This window comes from Copidosoma floridanum, unplaced genomic scaffold (genome assembly GCF_036245765.1).
Source record: "Copidosoma floridanum isolate Cflo_tuat_1 unplaced genomic scaffold, Cflo_Japanese_pri ptg000009l, whole genome shotgun sequence".
Taxonomy (NCBI): domain Eukaryota; kingdom Metazoa; phylum Arthropoda; class Insecta; order Hymenoptera; family Encyrtidae; genus Copidosoma; species Copidosoma floridanum.
Genome location: NW_028321886.1, coordinates 10,265,471 through 10,286,927, shown reverse-complemented (window position 1 = coordinate 10,286,927; position 21,457 = coordinate 10,265,471). Strand labels below are relative to the sequence as shown.

Genomic DNA, 21,457 nt, shown 5'->3' with positions numbered 1-21,457 from the left:
AACAATAACATCAACAACATGATTGAACAACATTTTCTCATTGGTACACAAATTGTAAATGTACAGATAAAAAAAGCAATATATATATGTATGTGTTATATATACACATATATATATATATTTTCATGAAGTTTAATGAGGCATTCTAGGGTGGCTTACGCTCTGCGCGCCTTTTTTTTTAATTCTTAGTGTATTGATTTTTTCGCTTTAAATTCATCCATTGTACTCCCCTTTTACAATAATTATTATTTTCATGTCTTTCTAGAATAATGTTTTTAGTAGCCATTGTTTTGCCATTTTCATACATATATTTTTATACGTTGCAGTCGGGATCGAATAATTTCATTCATGCAGCTCATTTAGCTGCAGTGATATCGTTTTTTTTTAAATTTTTTATTTTTACAAGTCTGTCGATTTATACTTGAGTAATAATCATACGATATCGATACACCTTTCTCTTTTTTTCTTGTTATTAATTTTATTCGCTGCCCTAATGTACAATTAATGTATACGACCCATAAACGTGGAAAATACTAACTTTGATGGGAATAAAAATGTGTGAACGAAAATTCGAAGAGGAGTATGAGCGAATGAATCGGTAATTTGGTGCATTATTTAATTATTTTAAAAGAGTGTGCAGACTGCTTATACCCCGTGGTCGCCAACGATCCCTTTCGACTTATGGGTTGTATTATCGATGTACATTATATAATATATATGTTCATACACACACGTGAGCACATATATATGTGCCCAAAACAGTTATCGATTTTAATATTGACAAAAAGTCGATCTTCGATAAAGGGTACTTTAAAAACATTAAATAACGAATATTTTTGTCGACAAAATGAGTTAAGCAATTGATGTCTTTATAGTTACGTACAATTAACTCACATGCATGTATTAAATACACATGATTATTGATAGTAATAGTTTTTTTTGCAGTATGCAAAATATGTTTTGTAAAATAAGGACAATCCAAGTAACCATAATTTTACAAGATGATAAATTGCAACGTGTCTGTCAAAAAAAATTTCTCACCATCGTATGATCTAGTGATTAAAAAAAGTATTAAGTTGTAAGACTTTTCATTATTTTTATGATTTAACTTATCACCTGCTTAAAAAACAATAAATTAATTAATGACCATAAAACATGTATGATCAAATGATTAAATAATCTATTTACTTTCAATATAACTAACACGATCTAATCATACTCAAATCAATTTTTAATTACTACCAATACTTTCTATCGTATTATATTATTGTTATAACAATTTTTATAATTTTTTTTTGTCCACGCGCACATCAAATATACAAAGCATCACTTACTTTAAAGAGCAAGCGAGCATGAAATATAGAGTATAAAAAAGCATAAAAATTCACAAAGAAGCACCCAAGGATCGTTGGCCAAGCCATCAAGACGAGCAGATGGTTGTTTATTAGTCTAAAAAATTACGCAGTGTTATCACGATTTAGTTAATAAATGGCAAACAAATCTAATGCCCAAATTTTCAGTTATAATTTTTTACATTTTTTCCTCAAATTTATTGGAGCGAGTGAGGTTGAGATTTTCACCGACAACTTTTTACCTTTAATATTGATTTATTAATAATCATTAAGACTGTTTTAGCTGTTCAACAGGTAACAAAAAAAGTTTATTGAAGCAATACTCATAATAAGGAATCAAAAAATTCTTTTTTAAACTTATTTAAGCAAGTCATTGTTAGTTATTAATATAAATATTCAACTTTAATTAAAAAATTTCAAGCCTCACTCATTGTATCAAAAATTATAAACAATTTTCAAAAATTTTTAATTAATTATAAAAATTGAAATATTGTATTGTATTAAAAGCGAGATTAAAAGTTATGATGAAACATTAACTTTTTAAATATAGGTTTTTAATTCAACGGTCAAATTATTTCAGTCATAACTTTTATTATGATGCTGTATTTTAATAATAAATAACCACTATTTTCAGCGTAATACGTGAGACATGAAATTTTTTAATTGGAAACACTCTTGCTGAATCAATTAATTTTTAGGCAAAGCAGAATAAAAATAATAAGATTTAATTCTTATCATGATTCACTTGGATAAAATAAAAAAATTCCTAACTTAATGAGCTAAGATTATGATGTGTCAAAATAAATATTTTTAAAAATTACTTAGTGAAACCAACTGTACAGCAAGAATAATTTTAATGGCGCTATGCTACCATCATGAAATTATTGATGATAGTGAATAATAGTAATCTATTTTTAATTTATTAAGTAATAGACAAATTTGTTATTAATCCAAAAATCAAATAGAGAAAAATTCCTTGTATGTAGTTATATTTATACAAAATTGTTTTATTTACTAGTATCGTTTACGTCTTTGATTCGACAATGTGCACAACACTTTTTTTTTTAATATACAAGCATACGCAGTTCACAAAGTGCCAAAAGTTTATTGACACACGCATTCTACAGTTAAAGTAAGATCGGAATTAAAAGATTTTTATTTAACCAGGTTTTTTTTAAATTTTGTTATAAATATTTGTAATGCCTTAGGTACGTATTAAGTCAGCAGTCTTTAGTTCCCCGATGGCTGCTCGGTGAAGGGGCTAGTAAATTTATTTTATTTTATTTTTTTTCCATTTTTTCTAGGTATGTACGCGGCGAGTGCACAGCACGCAGCATTTATGTGGTGGAAAAAAAACACGCAGCACCATAAATTATCCCATCTTCAAATTTTTCAACACAACATCGTTGTATAAGCTCGAGGTCGAGATAAAGCGAATATTTGTAATTTACAACAAATTAATGTCAGAAGTCAAATATATTCCAATTTTATCCGCGTATGATTGACAAGAATGCCGTTTTAAAGCTAGAAGGTGGAAAAAAAAAATTTTTTTTTTTCAATTAATGTATACCTTTGTAGGTATCATCACGAAACTTCAAATATCGATTCATAAACAAGGAAACTAAAAAAAATTATTATTTCAAGCGGTAAAAATTACATTAAATATCTGGTGTATCATGAATTAATTTTTTTTTTTTTTTTTTTACTTCGATGGAGAAAGTTTCAAAATTTAAAATTAAAATTTCAAGTCATTTTTTATTTCTCAAATCACCATAGCTCTCGGTTTAAATGCTATTGTTGATGTAAATAAAATTTTGGGATTGAGAAATGTCAATGAATTTGGCCATAATACATGTCGGCGTGGAGTATAAGCGATATTTTTTAATGATATAAGCAAACTTAAATCGTGAAAACAAAAACCATTAAAATAGATTTCGAGTTTGAACATTTTTAAATATTAATTGTGTACAGCCTCCCTCAATATTTAATTAATAAAAGAGCTCCATCAGTGCCTATAAACTTGGAAGGCCAGTTGAGTCGAACAATTTATTTTTGAGTCACATTAAAAAAAAATAAATAAATAAAAAATAATTACGACAATAATAATGCCCATAGTAGCAATAATATTAGTAACAGTGGTAATCTAGAACAACTGGTGTTGGTAGTAAATTTTTTTGAATTCCATGTGAAACATGAATAAATAGAACTCAATAGTAAATAAAAGGTAAAAGTTGCCTGATACGCGCCAGACCTCCTCGCCACGATGTATCAAATCTTTATGCTTGTCGGAAGTACCACACAAAACTAATATATTGAGGATATGCAGATACATAAGCAGTGAATCACTTACTTATAATGATAACTTGAGGCTTAGATATCCAAATCTACGTTATTTTTTAGCATCACTGTTTAGGTTCCTGCTATACATGTTTCAGTTTTGTGCAGTAGTCCTTAATCAGTGTGCTCGCGTACTCATGCGCGACTGCACATGATCGTACATGTACGCAATAATATGTTTAGATGAGGCAAAATGTACAATAATATTTTTATTTCTTAGTCGTACGATAAGTCACACAAACTGCGATGGCAGTGAACAGTGCATGTGGATATTGCAGCAACAACAGCGTTTTTTTTGTTTTATATTGTTTTTTTTTTTTTTCTTTCTAGTATAATTATTCGCCTTCTATTCACTCAATGTACTTACAAATATACGATAGCCTTTACCACAACTAGTAATTTTAAATCTAATCTTTTTATAATTTATCTATACTTAGTTGAAGAGATTCAATTTTTTTTTCCGTTCCGCTGGCATTTGCAATCATATTTAGACGAAACAGTGGCGACGCTTCCTACGTAAATCAAGAGGTCAAGCTCGATCATTGATGGAAGGAAAAAGGCGCTTAGCTGTACCCAATCTCGTGCTTCCGTACGAAAAATTTTTTATACTATTTTTTAATTTGTCTTTACGCACACATCGAACATTTTCAAGCAGTAAAGTTGACGTTAATGTTTATAATGGAGGTATTACTAGTTGGCGTGAGCAATGTGGGATTTAGTATTTTTCTTGTCTCTTTGGGCTAATGGCACTTTTGATATAAACAATTTAATACTTAAAATATTTATCAATGGATGTTGATATTATCTATCAACATCAATATTTTTTATTTGTTTAACATATTTTTACGGCTATCGACTATTACACTGTATAGTTAAAGATGGCTGAGAAGGTCTCGTATTTGTTTACTTAATTTTTAAAAAAGTTGTAAAAATGTCCGTCTTATCGTACAATTCTTATTTTTCCGCTGCAGTGGGTATAGATAAAAAATGCAGGAAGCTTACTTTTTTAATTTCATAGTTCAAAGAATGACACCTGCCGACTCATTTGATAAAAAAAAAATTTAATCCAACGCACATCTACACATGCACTCATGAAACAGTACTTTGACTATGTCTATCAGCTCTGCTATAAATTTTAAAACGCTTGTGTTAAACTACCGAGTTAATATAAACAACAACAACATCAACAACAACAACAACAACGATAACAATAATTGTGTAACATTAAGTTTGTGTTATTCAGTCACCAACGTCTATGTTGTTATTATTATTATTATTATTATTATCATTATTATTATTATTTTTATTTTTCTGTATCAAAAAAGAAAAAAGTCAGAGATGGTGAAGCACGAGTTTTTACGAAGCCTTTTACATCCTCCCTTCCTACTTTACTGACATTCTTGAGCCACTTGATGTTTTTTTTTTCTGCATTAAAGAAAAAAAACTTTTTGTTTGCTTACGTTTATTTAGTTTTAAATTGATAAATATAAATAAAACAAATAAAAACAATTAATGAGTCCAACAAAAAATGAGTCCACGTCAGTATCGTAGGAAACGTGCCACTTGAATGTTTTTACAAATAAACACACACATGTATAGCTATACTATTATAGATATTCGTCTTAAATTTTTGGTTTTTAAATTTTCATCGATTCAGTTATAGGTAAACCACGACCATGCGTCTTTCTTGATCACGTGATTTAACTACACAGTTATATATGCGCATAATTGGTTTTTTCGCACATTGTAATGAATTTCGGCCTATATACATATGTAAGTTTCAAAAAATATATAAAAGAGAGAATGTCCATATATTTATACACAAATTTTATTTATTCACATCTGCAATCTCGTATATTATACACACACGCACAATGTATATATATGTAATGTGCATAAATCTATGAATACCGTATGCACATAGAGATGTACACACGTGCGTAACTATACACACACATGCACGCACACACAATTACACGAATGTACAACCGATATTGTTTGTTTGTCTTGTACTCAAAATCGTATGGAAAAATGGGTGTGCTTTTTGCCTTGAAAAGGCCAAGCTTCACTATTTCTCTTACATTGTAACTATTACATTTTGTTTCATGTATATTATGTACATTTAAAAGCTGTACAAATGGCTTGATTGAGTGTTCTAATTTATATTAATTTAATTTACAAATGAGACATGATTACGTGTACGGAGTAACGAACGTGACTTGCGAGTCAAGCAGCACAGCCAAGTCGCCCAAAAGGCGATCAGTATACATTCATTTCCCGGTGTATTCTTGTCGACATTCATCCGGCGCCTCCTTCGTTTTCCATTGACTCGATACGATATTAAGGATCGATCTCATTTCTGGCTCTTGACTTGTAGTTGATTGGCCACATTGTAGTTCATCGGATTTCATTTGATGCTTTTTGCTTATTTCGCGCATGGCTTCGTTAACTTTTTCAAGTGTAAGTTGGGAGCCAAGAAACGCTGATGCCACGTCAATTCCACGGCAAGATACGTTATTACACTTTGCTTTATGTTAGGCGGCGATTACGTTGTTTTCGGTAGGTCAATGAAACAAAGGCATTTTGAATTTTGAGGGGGAGAATTTGGCTTAAAAGTACGAGCGTTTAATGTTCATTGCTTATGTTGACTCCGGACGTCTCTCGGTTCGTGCTTGGTTTTCGCATGGTAATAGAATTATTATCAATTTTTTTTCTCATTCAATGTTATTTTTGCCATATGATTGATCATTTTTTTAAAAATGTTTAATCTAATCTCCCTTGTTTTGGTTACTCACGCACATTACTTCGCACTCACTGATTTTTCGACTTTTAATGATAATTCATATCATTCGAACGTGTGCAAAGAGTCGACAAGGTCCGCGGCTCGAAAAAATCTCTCGAGATTACCTTGACTGCAGCCAAATACATCGTACATAATTATATAAGTGTTGAAGCGTGGCTGTGCACACATTAAAAGAATTTTTTGCGCAACTTGCGTACACCTACGGTGCAAGGAACTACATGAAGAATATATAATATGTAGGTACAGTATAGCTATCAATTTGGCCTCCAACAAACGGTAGTTGCGTCATTCGCGTTTGTTAGAGGTTCGTGTCTGTATGAAATAATGGAGGATCTGAGCGACCAGCGCACCAGTTTGCCGTTTATTTTGCTCTCACATTAACACAGACTCGTCTCCAGTAGAGCTCTAGCCATTACATGCTGAAATTGTGTTGAGTGTAAAATATCTCGTGAAACAATTAAAGAAAAATTTTGATTTTTATGGAAATTTCTTTGATTGAAATTATCTCAAAGCAAATTTTTCTTCCATGTGGTAACCAAGGTGCCACAGCATTGAACTGATAGTTATAATGCCAATGCCCGATTCCAATAAGATCTTTTTATGAACTCCTACAACAACGAGTACTTAAGCATAGAAGTTTTGACCATCAATTAGTAGACACGAAAATGAGTAAGTGCAGAGTGAGTATACCATCAAAGTTGGTGTGCATTCAGAAAAAAAAAAAAAAAAACAATTCGGTGTCCTAACATTGAGCTGTAAGTACTATTCACACATCACCATGTTACCATGCCATGTTCTCGTAGACACACACACACACACACACATATACATATATATATATATGTATATTGCAATCGTACTCTGCTATACATTGTTGAATAAATCAGAAGTTAGTCTTGAATTTGTTACACCGTAATTTAATGTACAAGTACTTTGTGCAAAACTTGTATCTTACATTTAACAGCTTGAAACTCCATCTCCTGAGAACAAAGCCTCACGTCTCATATTTAATATATACACGCACCATTTCCTTTCACGATCTCTTTCATTATTATTATTATTATTTTTTTTTATTTACTTTTTTAAAATTATTATTATTGTTATTATTATTAGTTATTAATTATTAGTGGTGATAGTAACAAGATTAGTGGAGTAGTAGTAGTAGTATTAGTAGTAGTAGTAGTAGTAGTAGTAGTAGTAGTAGTAATAGTAGTAGTAGTAGTAGTAGTAGTAATAATGATAATAGTGGTAAATTTTTTATTACGCAATTTAACGAATCGTTGAAAGACTTCGTTATTTATACACCGTTCTTGGGTATGTATGCATGCATTGTGTGTGCCACTTACACGAAGGTCAAGCTGCGCAAATCAAGCGTAAAAAATGTAAGGAGTGAAAAATCTGGAGCCGCGATGTTGTTTCCAGGTAATGGAATCGTGATGGGTGTGCATATGTACATATTATACTTTTCCTATATTGTGGACTTGACTCTCGAATGTTTCCGAACGTGCTTTCGCCTATATCTGTTCGAAATTCGCGCATTCGTCGCTATCTCTTCGTCTCTTTTTTTTTCTTTTTTTTTTTTCTACTTTTAATCCTATACTTTTTGACGTTCGTGTAGCTACCCTCTGGACCGTATAATGAATCTTGTCGCGTCGCCTGGCGTCTTCACACTAAACTTTCTCGTGCCCGTGTGCACACACAAGCTACACATTCGCTAAGCTTGTATATGTGCATGATTGTGTGTGTTTGCATGTACTTTTACTGCGAGTACTCTCGAAGCTTTTTCGTCCCTTCCGCCCGTGCTGGTGTGCGCTTCTCATTCACTTATTATTTGTGCGCATCTTCTTTTCTTTCTCTCACCTGAATGTCCGGATGAATACGTGCGTCTCAACAAACTTCATTTTAACGAGCCACACAGATATGAGTAGAGCTTCAATATTGCTGCAAAGTTTTTTTTTCCATTGTTATCAACTTGTTAACATTGATGGGCTGGGCGATCTCTAGAAGGATCAGTCGTAGTAGCAGCAGTGGTAGTAATGGTGGTGGTAGTAGTATAGTAGTAACGCGTAAGTGAGCCCTGGCTTTTTTTTTACATTGATCCGATTCGCCGTAACTGTGGGTAATAACGGATGATGAATTGGCACAGTAGCGGGGCATGGCGAGCATCGTGGGGTGCGAGTTAGGCCACTACATTTAGGAGAAAGTAATAACTGCACGCGCGCGTGTTTCCGAATCATCATCCATACGTCGGCGTGATCGTCTTCTTGGTGGCCGTAGGCGTCGTTTTCGACGTAGTTATTCCAGCTCCAAGGAGATAGCGATTCGCAACGAAAGGGAGGCACGGGGCGTCGTGGTGAAGTCGTCGTTGTCGGCGGCAGCGCGGCACGGCTTGCGTTACCGTTGGATGCGTCATCCGCTTAAACGTAAGAGTACGGTCCGTCTGTGAGGGAGCTACACAGCAATAGTCAGGAAGCGTCGTCCTTGTTCCGGGCACCGCGGCTCGGCTTGTACTCCAGGCCCGGGTCGAATTGCATCAGCACAAAAACCTGCAAGTCGGCTGGTTCGTTATCTCAGATCACGCGGCAGGAGGGGCTTGATGATTTCCTTACCTGATCGGTCGGCAGCAGTGTGAAATCGTCGGGTGGATTCGTTATAACGTAACGCTTCGAGGATGCATCGCAGGACGAGCTTGTGTCGCGAAATCTGGAAGAAGCGATTGACAAGGTATCAGTTTCACGTAAGACGTGGAAACGCTCGTGCTTTCGTACACGCACGCTCATGCACACGCACACACGGGCTTGCACATGTCTTTTTATGTGTTTGATCCTTCCATTCATTGTGAAGAAAGAAAAATTATTTTAAAACATAATTGGAACGGAGGTGGAGAAGGAAAGAGAGAGAGAGAGAGAGAGAAAAAAAAACTAAAGCTATGAAGCCAAAGCGAACCTAAAAAAATTTTTTTGTTAGCTAAACTAAGTATCAAGCAGCGGCGAGCTAAGTACTAATCCTTTTACGTGGTTAAAAGTTTAGTTAAAGACAGTAGGCACAAAAATACAGTGTGTGTAACACAAAAGACAATTAAAATTAGAGACGGAAAAATTCAAAAATGATATTTGTTGGATAAAAAAACTTACTGCGCTCGATACATTTCATCAACAATTATAACAATGTTTTTCCATTTTTATGATTATTATTATTATTTTTTTTTTTTTTAATTTCATCAAAATTTTTTCGTTTGCTCGTCACGTGCCGTGATGCAAAAACGCAAGATGCAAAAGATGCGTGTGGCAAAACATAAAAATTAAAAAAGTAATCACAGTAGTATTTTAGATTGCGACATGTGAAAAATGGTGAAAAAAGGCTCATCCATTGTCATAAACATTACAGTAGAAATAAACAGATGGTACATAATAATTATGATAGTAATAAATGGTACATAATAATTATAATAGTAATAGTAATAGTAATAGAAAAAAGATACAGAGCCCAGACGCAGAGAATAGTCGGGCAGAATCTGCATCCACTTAAATTGTGATACAGTCGAAAAACGATGGGGGTGTATACGTAAAAATGTATAAATCCAATAAATACCATCGAGAAGAAAGAAAGTCCGATACCTGTACCTGTACAGACCAATGCACAGCATTCCGTAAGACTTTAATGCTGCGACAAACAGGTCGCCGTACTTGCCTCCCTCGCCATACTGGGCCAATGGCCCGTCGTAAAGCGATATTTGACCCACCCTGCACCTATCACGATTCGCCAAGCTATCAGTGGTACTGAAAATTCAAAAATGTACGTACTTGTATACATGTATAAATGCATAACATGGTATCCTTATCATTACCATCATGATATTATTATTATTATATATACCTATGCTTGTTTCAACGATTTAAGGTTTTTTTTTTTTACTCTTTATTTGTTGTAGAGCATATCTTATAATCTTATCTTATAATAAGAAAAAATTTCCTTTATCCCTAAATTTTTACCCTACGTACGAAATGTAAAATTCAAGTTTATTTCTGCGTTCTCCAATATAATTCCAAGAGTTTGAGCATTTTTCTAAAAGATGTTTTGTTTTGTTTGAAAATCCCATTGCCAAGAATACGGCCTTCTTCTTTTGATTCATTACTGCAGATATTTTCCGATTCTATGTAATGTTAGAGTGATGATGACTTTAAGTAACAGCGTAGTTTTTTTTGTACGATTTGGGTCCTTGCGTATTCAGGCTGGCCGGGTTTAGGCCAACGTTAGAGCGATTACTCACCTATAGCCTCCCCGTAACCCAGCCCCTTCGGCCAGTATCAATTCGAGCTCGGGCGTTGCACCACCGGTGATCAGCGATCGTATCAGAGTCAGGGCATTTTGGTTGAAGTAAGTCTACGAACGAAGCAATGGTATCAATGCTGGGGTAATGGAAAATCATGGAATGAAATCTTTTGCTCCATTGGCAATTTACCGTCGACATCAGCGAGTCTAGCACGCTCACGGCAAAAGCCGTACCGCAGGCAAACGGCTGAGTGAGGTAGAGCTCCGTGTCCGGGTCGTCATCATCGTCCTGGTCGAGAAACTGGACGTTGCTGTCGTTCACGAGTTCTGAAACGCAAAGTCACGATGATTGGTACGTTAGTCTAGCCAAAGATTGTAACCATCTCGGTGGAAGGTGAGGGTGAGGGTGGGTTACCTGTGATCATGGGTACATTCGCTCCATAAACAGATCCCCTTCTCTGAAGAACAATAGGACTGCCAACTGGAAGAAAAAAAAAAAAAAAAAAAAAAAAAAAAAAAAAAAAAAAAAAAAAGAAATGAGTGCATCAAGTATTTAAGATCAGGAGTGACCTATTCTGCCAATTTTTTTCTCCCTTCCCTGAAAATACACTATGATTTAGGGTTTTGAGAGGGAATAATAATTTACTAGATCATAATTGCATCAATTAGGAAAATATTTTAACGCCGTCCCCAAGTACAATATTTTTCAAACAGAAGGCAAGGATGGCGAATAAGCGGAAAGTAGTCAAGTACTTTTCTGTCAACAGATAAGTAATGCGAGAATTTTCTTCAGCGACTTTTCGTCAGGAGACATTAATTAATCGGTTTATAGACACATGAATGGATCTCCGAAATAACGGAAAAAAGAAAAATTTGAAGAGTTTTTACCTTGACTGAGCACACCTATCGTGTCGTCGAATGTCATGGCTTTAATGTTGAGGGATGCAAGAATGGCCTCCTTGTCGGCGAGGGTAGGGTCATCGTTGCTAGGCACTTTTGCCGACAGGATACAGCACATGTCGCACAGATTCACGTTCACGGCACGCAAGTCTGCCCGACTTAGTGGCGAACCCTACACCGTACAGCGATCAACATGTTGTTTTAGTATTTCATTTTTTTATGACTATTACGTAGCATTTAAATAGTAATGGATTTTTATATTTTTTAATCATCATATTAACTGTACTTAAACTTTGACCCTGTATAGGTACTCCGAAGTTTAAAGCTAATATGACACATAATGTGGAAAGTGCAATTCATTCCGATTCGTTTTGGCGGTTTAAAATGAAAAATTGGAATTATGGATAGACATGCATATCTTTGAGGAAGCTCCTCACTGGACTACGTGCTTTTTCAATATCTTACATTTACTTTTTTGTGTCAGTTTTACATGTTCATGGTTCATATAAATACCAACTCAGATATGTATATAACTCACGTTTAGGACCGAAATCTTTGGCAGATTCTGCAGCATCTTCCACTCGCGCCTGATGTAATCGACGGAGCCGACGATCACAACGTGTTTCAGCTCGTGGTAATGGAAGTTGGAGGCGCGTAACGGCATCACGAGGTTGCGCAACCCGATGAGCGGCGAGTCGGGGTCGGCGAACAAACAGACGACCACGTGGCCATTCAATACGGTCATGGCCGCCTGGTTCCGGTCCAGGATACAGTCCTCGAGGTTGCGTGCCGGACTCCAGTGAAACATGCCCGTCGAGTCGTACTTCATCTCCGTCTTCTCAAAGTCAAAGTCCTTCGCTTGATCGTCGGCTATGCCGATCTGCAGGCTTCCATTTTGCGTCGCGCTCGAGCCTCCGGACGCTCGACTCGTTGGCCTGTGCATTTTTTTTATTATTATTTTCATTATCATTAATAAATAATTAAATAAATTCATTAAACAAAAATTTTAATATATTTTAACATTTTATTCAGCGTACATGAGCTTTTTCACTTCGTAGGCAAGATGGTAGCCTGTATATGCGGACTCTTCCTGCTGTGTTCTGAAAATTACAAAGTGAGCGCACATTTTTAGATAATACAGTTCTTACTGATCTTGGAATTATGTTTTTTTTTTTTTTTTTTTCTTCTTCTAAACGTGGGTATTGAGCTTAAGATCCTTTTTTTATTATCATCAATAAAACAGATATAAGTAGATATAAGTATTGAAAAGATAATAAGGTAAAAAAAAAAATTCGTTTAAGTAATAATATTAAAATATTTAATTTTGAAAACGCCATCCACCAAAATACAGTACATTTCGTACCTAAGATGTATGAGCAAATTATTTCCAAAACAGCTAGTCTCATGAACATGCTGTACGTAGTAATTAATGAAAGAAGTAAAGGTAAGTAGACGCAAAGACGAGATGGGGGTAACAATCTGGTCAGTTGAAACGAGGTGGTGAACATACCTCTGATTGTACGGTTGCTGCGGCTGCTGCTGCTGCTGAGGACTAGCCAGGCCATCGCTAGCGGTCCTGTTTACGTTCGGTTTCACCTTGTTGACTTGCTTCGTCGAGTTCATCGTCGTCATTCCCACTGAGTTGCGGTGGTTGCGCATCGCTGCAACAAATACGTAAACGCGCGTTCGGCAAAAGCCAACCTTCTTTACTGCTGACCTCACTCTTACAAACTTTTGGCTAGATTTCTTTCAATATCGTGTGTGCATGCATAATAATCATGTGCCAAAACATGTTGCACAAGATTCGGGACATTTTCACTTTTTCGTTCTCAAGAACCCGTGCGCTATTTGCTTATTTATACGATCAAAAAAGAACTTACCCGTTGAATCTTCTCGATCCCGGCTGATTTCACCTAAAACGTATGATTGTAAGGTTTAATAGTAATTAAATTTTTAGAGAGTAAAAAAAAGCAATTAAGTAATCGTACCCAAAATTCTAATACAATAAAGACAATAATAAATGACACATACACGTAAAAGAGAGGCAGAAAATATTCACCGAAATTGACAAAACACACTTTTTTGGAGCGAAAACACTTGCCCGTACTGCGCAATCCTTCATAGTGTAAAATAAATAAATCCAAATGCAGCAAATGTGTCGATATCTCCATAAAATCATGAGTCGGAGGGAATTACAATTTTGGAAAATTGTTAAGCAAGTGAGCAAGTGGTTCATACAAATAACTCAAATTTAAGACTTGTGACACTGACTCATGCTTATTGTGAATCCTGTGGAGTAGGTACATAAATGTTTTCCAGAACTCTGAATTTTTTTAACTCACGATTTTTTGGAGATTCCAACATTTACACATTAAAGCGTACGCGTGCGCACACACGTGTGTGTGGGTGCGTATGTGTATACGGATGGGTGTGTGTGTGTGTGTGTGTGTGTGCGCGCACGTTAAATAATGTAATTTTTAAAACCGACCTACAGTCTCCCATGCATACAATTCTGATTGATTCGACATTAGATTTGTGCTTGCTTAAAAAGCTCCATTTTTCTGTTTTCTCAATATTTTTTTTCTTCATTCAGTGCAACACATCTTTTCTGGTGATCCAATTAACAGAAAAAATGTATGAGGGAGGCTCAGCATCCTTAATTTTAAAAGCGAATCGTTACTGTCAACCAAATATTTACTTTTCCATTCGTTGATGTGAAAAAGTTATATTAATGAATTATCAACACCACTTCTCTTGCAATTAAGTTGCATGCAAATAAGTGCAACGTAAAAATATCAAGTATCTAGTGTAATATGTTTTTTTTAGATTCAATTTGGTCAGTAATTAAAATTTACATTTTAGCTAGGAGAAAAAATAGCATTAAACTATGAAAATTTTTTCATGTAAACTTACTGATGAATTTCCCATTTATAACGATTTTTTTATGACAGTAATGTTTTTTTCAAAATTAAGTTTGCTTGATTAATTCAATAAAAAATCTGAAAATATAACATCTTCAGATAAATTTAATTGAATTGAAATTCAACATCTTTGACTTTTTTAATAAATGTGTATATACTGTGTGTTTGTTTTCTTGCGATAATAAAGTGAATAGAACGTGCTACAGTATCTGATTATATTAGCTAATATGGATCAAACGGAAACAATTTTTTTTACAGCTAGAAAAAATATATATCATCGTGAGATGTATATGTAATGTTATTTTACTGCAATATGTACTTACTTATTAACTAGTTTATAAAAAAATTAAAACTACGTATTTTTAATACAATCTTTTTTACTTCGGTTACTAAAAAAAACTACATCAAAAAAAATTCTACAACTACAATGAAATAATTCAAAATTCAGTATATTCAACATAATTGAATGTAGTTTCACAAAAATTGTTAGTTATGAAAGTAATAAAGCAAAAATAAATTGGTTCATGTTGATATGTAATATGATAATGCTCGTTATTTTGATTTACCAACTGAAGTCTTACGTAACTGTAAAAAAAAGTACAAAATTTAACTGAACGAAAAATTCAAAAACAAGTTAATCTTACTAGTCTTTATTTGATATTTTGGCAGCATTTGGAGGAAATTCATATATCTAAATGTTCACATTGATAACTTATAAACTGTGCTACTTTGTTACATTGATGAAAAGAAAAAGTTAAATTTTTTACTAAAATTTTTAAAAATAATTCAAAAATCAACAGCAGTAAAGTGTGAGATAAATTTAAAAAAATGTCTATGCTCCCGTAGCTTAACTGAAAGTAATAAGACTGTAACGGTAATTGAATGAAAACAGAGTGAAAGATAGAGAGAGAGAGAGAGAGAGAGAGAGAGAGAGAGAGAGAGAGAGAGAGAGAGAGAGAGAGAGAGTGACACCGCGCGTATAAATAAGTTTAGCAGACTGTATAGCACGGTTTGACCGAGGTGTTAAACTGTACCTCTTACGTGAACCATCTTGGGCAGTTCTGGCGGGGTGAATGTAGGGGGAGGATGGTGGTCGTCTGTAACAAATTACTACATATGTTAGCTACTCTAAACTATTATAAACCTATTGTTTAGATTATTAACTACGTACATTACTACGACCTATAAAGCTACTTTACCATGACATTAAATATGTATTTTCAATCAATGAGCTATTACATCAACATCTTGAATCTTTCGGCATCTTGTTTTAACTAATTCTTTAAAATAAATTACTCTAAATTTAAAGTTTACAATTCACAAAAAAACAAACATTTGAAAGTTATTAGTATGCAACTAGATGAAATAGTAAGTATATTTCACTTTGAATCATTAAAATCTTAAAGTTTCAGTGTTTCAATTACTGAAACTTTTGTAGCAGCAGTTGTCGTGAAAAAGTGGTGTAAGATATTAAATCATTAATATTATATGTCGTCTATTATAATACTCATCTCTTCATCTGATTTTGTGAAATTTAATGCTATCCCACAAAAAATTGTATACAATATAAATTGTAACTTTTTTATAAAATTTTAATTTGTTTAAAAAGTAAAATATTTTTTTACTTTTCCTCAGTTGTGTACTGATTACTTTAAATTAATAGTTTTTTATCATTCGAATAAAGATGTTTGAAATTATTTAACAAACAAACGATTGTGCAGAAAGATTCAATGTGCAAATTACTAAATTGTAGATAAAAAACATGATTGTATCAGAAAAATCTATTCATACAAAATAATCAATCGTACTTTTGTTGCTACCGTGCTGTGTTCTAATATGATTTACCTCAGATACAGAAAAGTACGCTTGACTTAATGTATTTTAATTTAATCTACAACATTACTTTTACATTAAACATATTTTTTTTTAAATATTTAAATAGTGTGCATTAATTTATCATGCAGATGTAATATTAATTTAGAAACTATCGTCGATCCATGACTCTCTGAAACCAAAAAACCCATATTTTTTGTGTGAAAACATTCACTTCAAATAGATATAACTCATGGCGTAATTTGGTTTTCACAGAAGTGAGGCATCGCTTTTACCATTCGCATGCGAGGCACCCCTTCTACGTCTCAGTTTTGTAATTAACACTAAGTATTTAAACTACCATGGTGTAGTAATAAATAAAAATTCGTGAAATTCAATGCGCTATAAGTACAATCTTAAAATGTAGCAAGCATATTACAATCATCTGAAACATGTGCAATATTTTTTGCGAATTATAGTTGGATTTTTTATTGCATTGAGATGTGTGTCGGCTGTATAAAAAGAGACAAAATACAACGGTCATACACGTGGTTATCGCTTGTGAATCTCATGCATGCATAGAATCTCGTGTGGAAGCATTTCAAAGTAAATATGTACTTTAATTATATTATGCTGTGGAAAGGCAATCAAATAATTAATTAATTTTATTAGTATTGTGAAGAAAAGAAGCACAGTGCAATAAGATTAGAAAAGAAGTGAAGAAATAGAGAGGTTCGATTGGAGAGAAGAAACAAATAAGACCGTGAATACATTTGCAAATACTAATTGATATATTGGATACACAATGAACTCCATAAATAAAGATTAGGAATAATTGTTGACGCTCTGAGCACGAAACTCAACTTTTCAGCCCTTCATATCGAGAAGGAGGCACTGGCTGGTGAAACTCAGTTGCTTTTCTCCCGTTATGATGGGCAGCGTTAAATTAAAATTTCATGCCTCTTCTGTCAACAAACAGCGTGTAGTTATTATCTTTGCTTCGCTCGGGCTACAATTTTCACACTTGGGCGAGAATTTTCCTGCCTCACGCTTTTGTATATTACATGAGAAGTATGTATTGTATTTATCAAAATAAACTAAGTTGAAATTTCTAGGGCTTTATAATTTAATTTTCATACGAGATTTTGTTTGGTTCTTACATACGATTTAATGTGGATACTACAAACTTTGCACGTTGTTCTAAAAAAACTCCCATGTTAACGCAATTAGCACTATAAGGATTTTTCGTCGTAGAGCGATTTTCTTACATTTTTTCTAGATGCACTATTATTAGCGTAGCGATGACGCAGAGCAGTGCATAATTGTTTCGAGCTGCAAGTGTCATACCTAATAAACATTCTTATACAGGAACTTGTGATTGAGGATGAAAAAAAAAATCTCTCGACGTATATGGTAATATTTTATAGATTGGTTAAAAATGCCATTGATCAAACTCAGGAAAAAACGTTTTTGAAGCACATTGACATTTTTTGAAAATTAAGCTTGAAAAATGAAAATAAATGAAAACCGTAAAAACTGAAATATCTGTGGAAGTGGTTCGGACACTTTACAAATATTTTTAAGACCTAATTGTTACATGTGTATCTACTTGAAAACAAAATACCAGAATAAATAAATTATGTAGATAATGTTAATAATGATGATGATAATGATGATGACGACGACGATGATGATCATGATGAAGATGATGATCGAAATCATAATGATGATGATAATGATTATTAAGATAAGTGTTAAAATAAGACAAATAATTATTACAATGAAGGATCTAAACAAATTTTAAAAGCCTTGAAAAATATTAAAGTAAGCGTACAAAATATACTTCTAAAGCTGATTGTAAATTGTATATGCATTTTTACGAAAAGAAATACTGTTGATATAATGTCATGTAAATGCTTAGCAGTGAAATATATATAATCATAAAACTCAGTTTTAACAATAAAAATATTAATTGTAGCGTTCAGTGCTTTTTCAATTATGTGTAGATGCAACGTATTACATAACTACTAATACCAAGTGTAATTTTTGCGATGATCATACGGCCTAAATGCAGCGCGAGGTAATCGAGTTTTTTCCTTTTATATCTGTATATATTTATGCGAATTATTGTTATTTACTCTACCGTGTTTTTTTCACATATTGTGGCATGTCGAATTACAATAGCAAAATGTTGTTTACATGACGTGTAGTATAATTTTTAGTATGTAAGGTACATTTGTACCCATAGATATGAATATACGTATAAATGTAAAAGCCTAACCAATGTACATAAAAGAGCACTTGTCAAAGTTGGCTTGCGGACTTACTTGAGTACGAGAAGTCATCACCTGCGTTTGAAGAGGAGACATAGAGTCGGTAACACACGAGAGAGCGATTAGAGAAGAGTAAAAAAGGCATAGAGACAGAGAGAATTGTTAGTTTTTTCTTTTTATAAAATCAATATAGTACATTACATGTTCCACATACGCATGTGTACATTACACACAAAAATTCGTGTAGTCATGTTAAAACTCGAGAGTTGAAATGCAGCTGAGTGTTCAAGCGTAGGCGAAAATGTGTAAAATGCGTATGTCCACGAGGAGTGTTAGCAATATTCACATCCTCGGTGTGCGAGATTGTATGTAAATGCGTTTTCTTAAATGCATAGGTAAGGTTAACATTTCATGTATTATTTTTAAAAGAAAACAAAATGATTGGATATGAATATATACAGTTTGATCTTTTGAAAATTATTTTCTGACTGAGGTACTTAATTATTTTTTATTTGTATCTGATTTATGAATATTAAAACGGTTGGATGATTTTTTTATTTCCAAATCCTCCTGCCACTTTTTTATGAAATCTTTATGCATTTTGTAGTTTTCATCCAAAACATTGCTATTGAAATTAATATACATATATAAAGGACGTCCAATTTACTTAAAAAAAAGTATCACGGTCAACGATAATAACCGTTATAATTTGATGACTACTGTGCCAATGATAAGTACTGTTAAAATTTTATGAGTACATGTCACATTAAAGGATAGTGAGAAAAAAATTTTAATACTACAAAGATCAAATTAATTGAAATTTTTATAGAAACGTTTACATTTTTTGATTAATAAAAATCTTCTTATGTACACGATAAAATTAACAAAAATAACATTAATGCTATTCAAAATTTCGAATAAAATCACAGAAATCAACTTTATGTATTGATACGGGTACATTTTTATCATACGAATATACGAAACATATAAATCTTTCAGTCGTTAACTACCACTCCTACACAAAAAATACACGTACGTGATTAATATTTATACATGAAAATTTATGTTATTACTGATACATTATATAAGTATACATGTGTGAAAATATTAGAAAGTTATTTTCATAAATAAAAATTGTATATGTTGGATTATGTTTGAAAAATAATTAAATCAACAAAAAGACACTGATGCAACGTTGCAATCAACAGTACATGTATGCTCGTATAATAACTGTATATTCGTCTGTAACATCTCAAATCTGATAACTCAACAGTGTTAATTTTATTTCATAACAATATTGATTAAAAAAAAAAAAAAAAAAAAAAAAAAAAAAAAAAAAAAAAACATTTACAAACTTTCATAAATATTAATAAAAAATATAACTACATTCCGTAAGCCATTGATATTAAAAAACGGAAAACATAATATGGAAATATTGTAGACTGCAAACAACCAAGAAACACCACATCAATGTAAGACTTTTAAACACTACTATAATGGGTGATGTGTATACTGCATCTATTTTATAACCATGGTAAGAAATGTTTTATATATTAGTGTAAACTGAAATCTTTTATAAATTAAATTTCGCTTGATATATTAATTTCTATGAATTGATTTGGCACTAATATTGTTAATAATACTTAATAAATAAAAAATTAATAATAGTAGATCAGTTAAAGTGTATATTTTCGCATCCCACTCTTTCAGATTTTTATTCTTAATATATCTTTTTGTTTTCGTTGTACATCAAAAATAAAATTTATACTAAGAAACAAGTGTAAGATAAGTCGAATGTACTTAGTTGTGTTCATATTGTGTACACGATTGATCTAGTTAGAGTCATAAAAATTGTTAAAACGTTTTTTAGTAAATAATAATATTATTATTGCATTTCTGCTAAAACTCTGATGTTAGATAAATCGTGATGGACACTACACTGGAAAAAGCAGGTAAATAGCTCAGAATTACACCTTGTCATTAAAAACTTTTATTACGCGCATTTCAGATGCATATTTATTGTTAATAGAAAGAGACGATTTTATTCTGTGACACTTCAATGTATGGTGGTTAAAACGCTACGTTATTGTACACGTATTTTTTTCGAGATGCATCGGTGGTATTTTTTTTTTTTTTTAACATGTTACTGTTTATTGAAAAAAGTGACAAAAGGAGGTAAAGAATCATAGTATATTAAGAAAAATGGGAAAGTATTTAGCATGAGTACGCTTATGTATGCAAGTGCTCACAATGACGAGATGATTGAGAGCGTAAATGTGAGCATAATATTGTGTGTCAGGTCGGTTATAGCAAGAGAGTTTGGTCTTCGATTAGAATTATTCATGTTAGACAATGTACATTCTTTTTCTTGTTAACTAAGCATTCAAGATTTAATTTCAGTTGAATTTGTTTTAATTTTTGTTGAGCTTATTCAAAATTCTGCATTAGTTTTTTTTAAATAAACGTTTTGATTTCAAGTATAATGTATCGACTTGACGCTTTTGCATTAGGATATGAAAACTGAATGCAGAATTTCTTCAAAAAAACGAATCGTTAATTATCGGTATCGAAGACGAAGCTCAACTGGATGTATCTTTAATTTGAAAAATGAAAATTAAATGACAAAAGTACAGTAGGCTGATAAAATTGTTATGGAAATGAAATGAAGCGAAAGGTAGTCAATGAAAAAATATCTACTCTCAGGGGGGATACGTACTTGCTCTTCCGACCATTTGAACAGCTCTTACGCCTTTCCGGAATGTGGCCACTGCCCGAAGGGAGAAGAGA

At 32.9% G+C, this 21,457-nt stretch overlaps 1 protein-coding gene across 4 annotated transcripts in view; it reads right to left on the bottom strand.

Annotated features, from left to right (window-relative positions):
• Positions 1-8,052: 8,052 nt before the first annotated feature.
• Positions 8,053-21,457, bottom strand: part of slo (calcium-activated potassium channel slo) — a 78,753-nt gene continuing 65,348 nt past the window's right edge. For 2 of the 4 annotated variants that reach the window (XM_089589887.1, XM_089589886.1), the window contains exons 17-30: positions 21,387-21,437; positions 18,725-18,745; positions 15,620-15,682; positions 13,545-13,577; positions 13,171-13,325; positions 12,702-12,757; positions 12,203-12,599; positions 11,653-11,836; positions 11,180-11,245; positions 10,955-11,091; positions 10,763-10,875; positions 10,110-10,271; positions 9,102-9,195; positions 8,053-9,038 (exon numbers count right to left, since the gene is read on the bottom strand). In XM_089589887.1, coding sequence (XP_089446013.1) covers positions 8,958-9,038; positions 9,102-9,195; positions 10,110-10,271; positions 10,763-10,875; positions 10,955-11,091; positions 11,180-11,245; positions 11,653-11,836; positions 12,203-12,599; positions 12,702-12,757; positions 13,171-13,325; positions 13,545-13,577; positions 15,620-15,682; positions 18,725-18,745; positions 21,387-21,437 — 1,613 coding nt within the window. In that variant the 3' untranslated portion in view covers positions 8,053-8,957. Of the gene's footprint in view, positions 9,039-9,101; positions 9,196-10,109; positions 10,272-10,762; positions 10,876-10,954; positions 11,092-11,179; positions 11,246-11,652; positions 11,837-12,202; positions 12,600-12,701; positions 12,765-13,170; positions 13,326-13,544; positions 13,578-15,619; positions 15,683-18,724; positions 18,746-21,386; positions 21,438-21,457 lie in introns of all 4 variants that reach the window. The other 2 variants (XM_089589888.1, XM_089589889.1) reach the window with 2 other exon arrangements.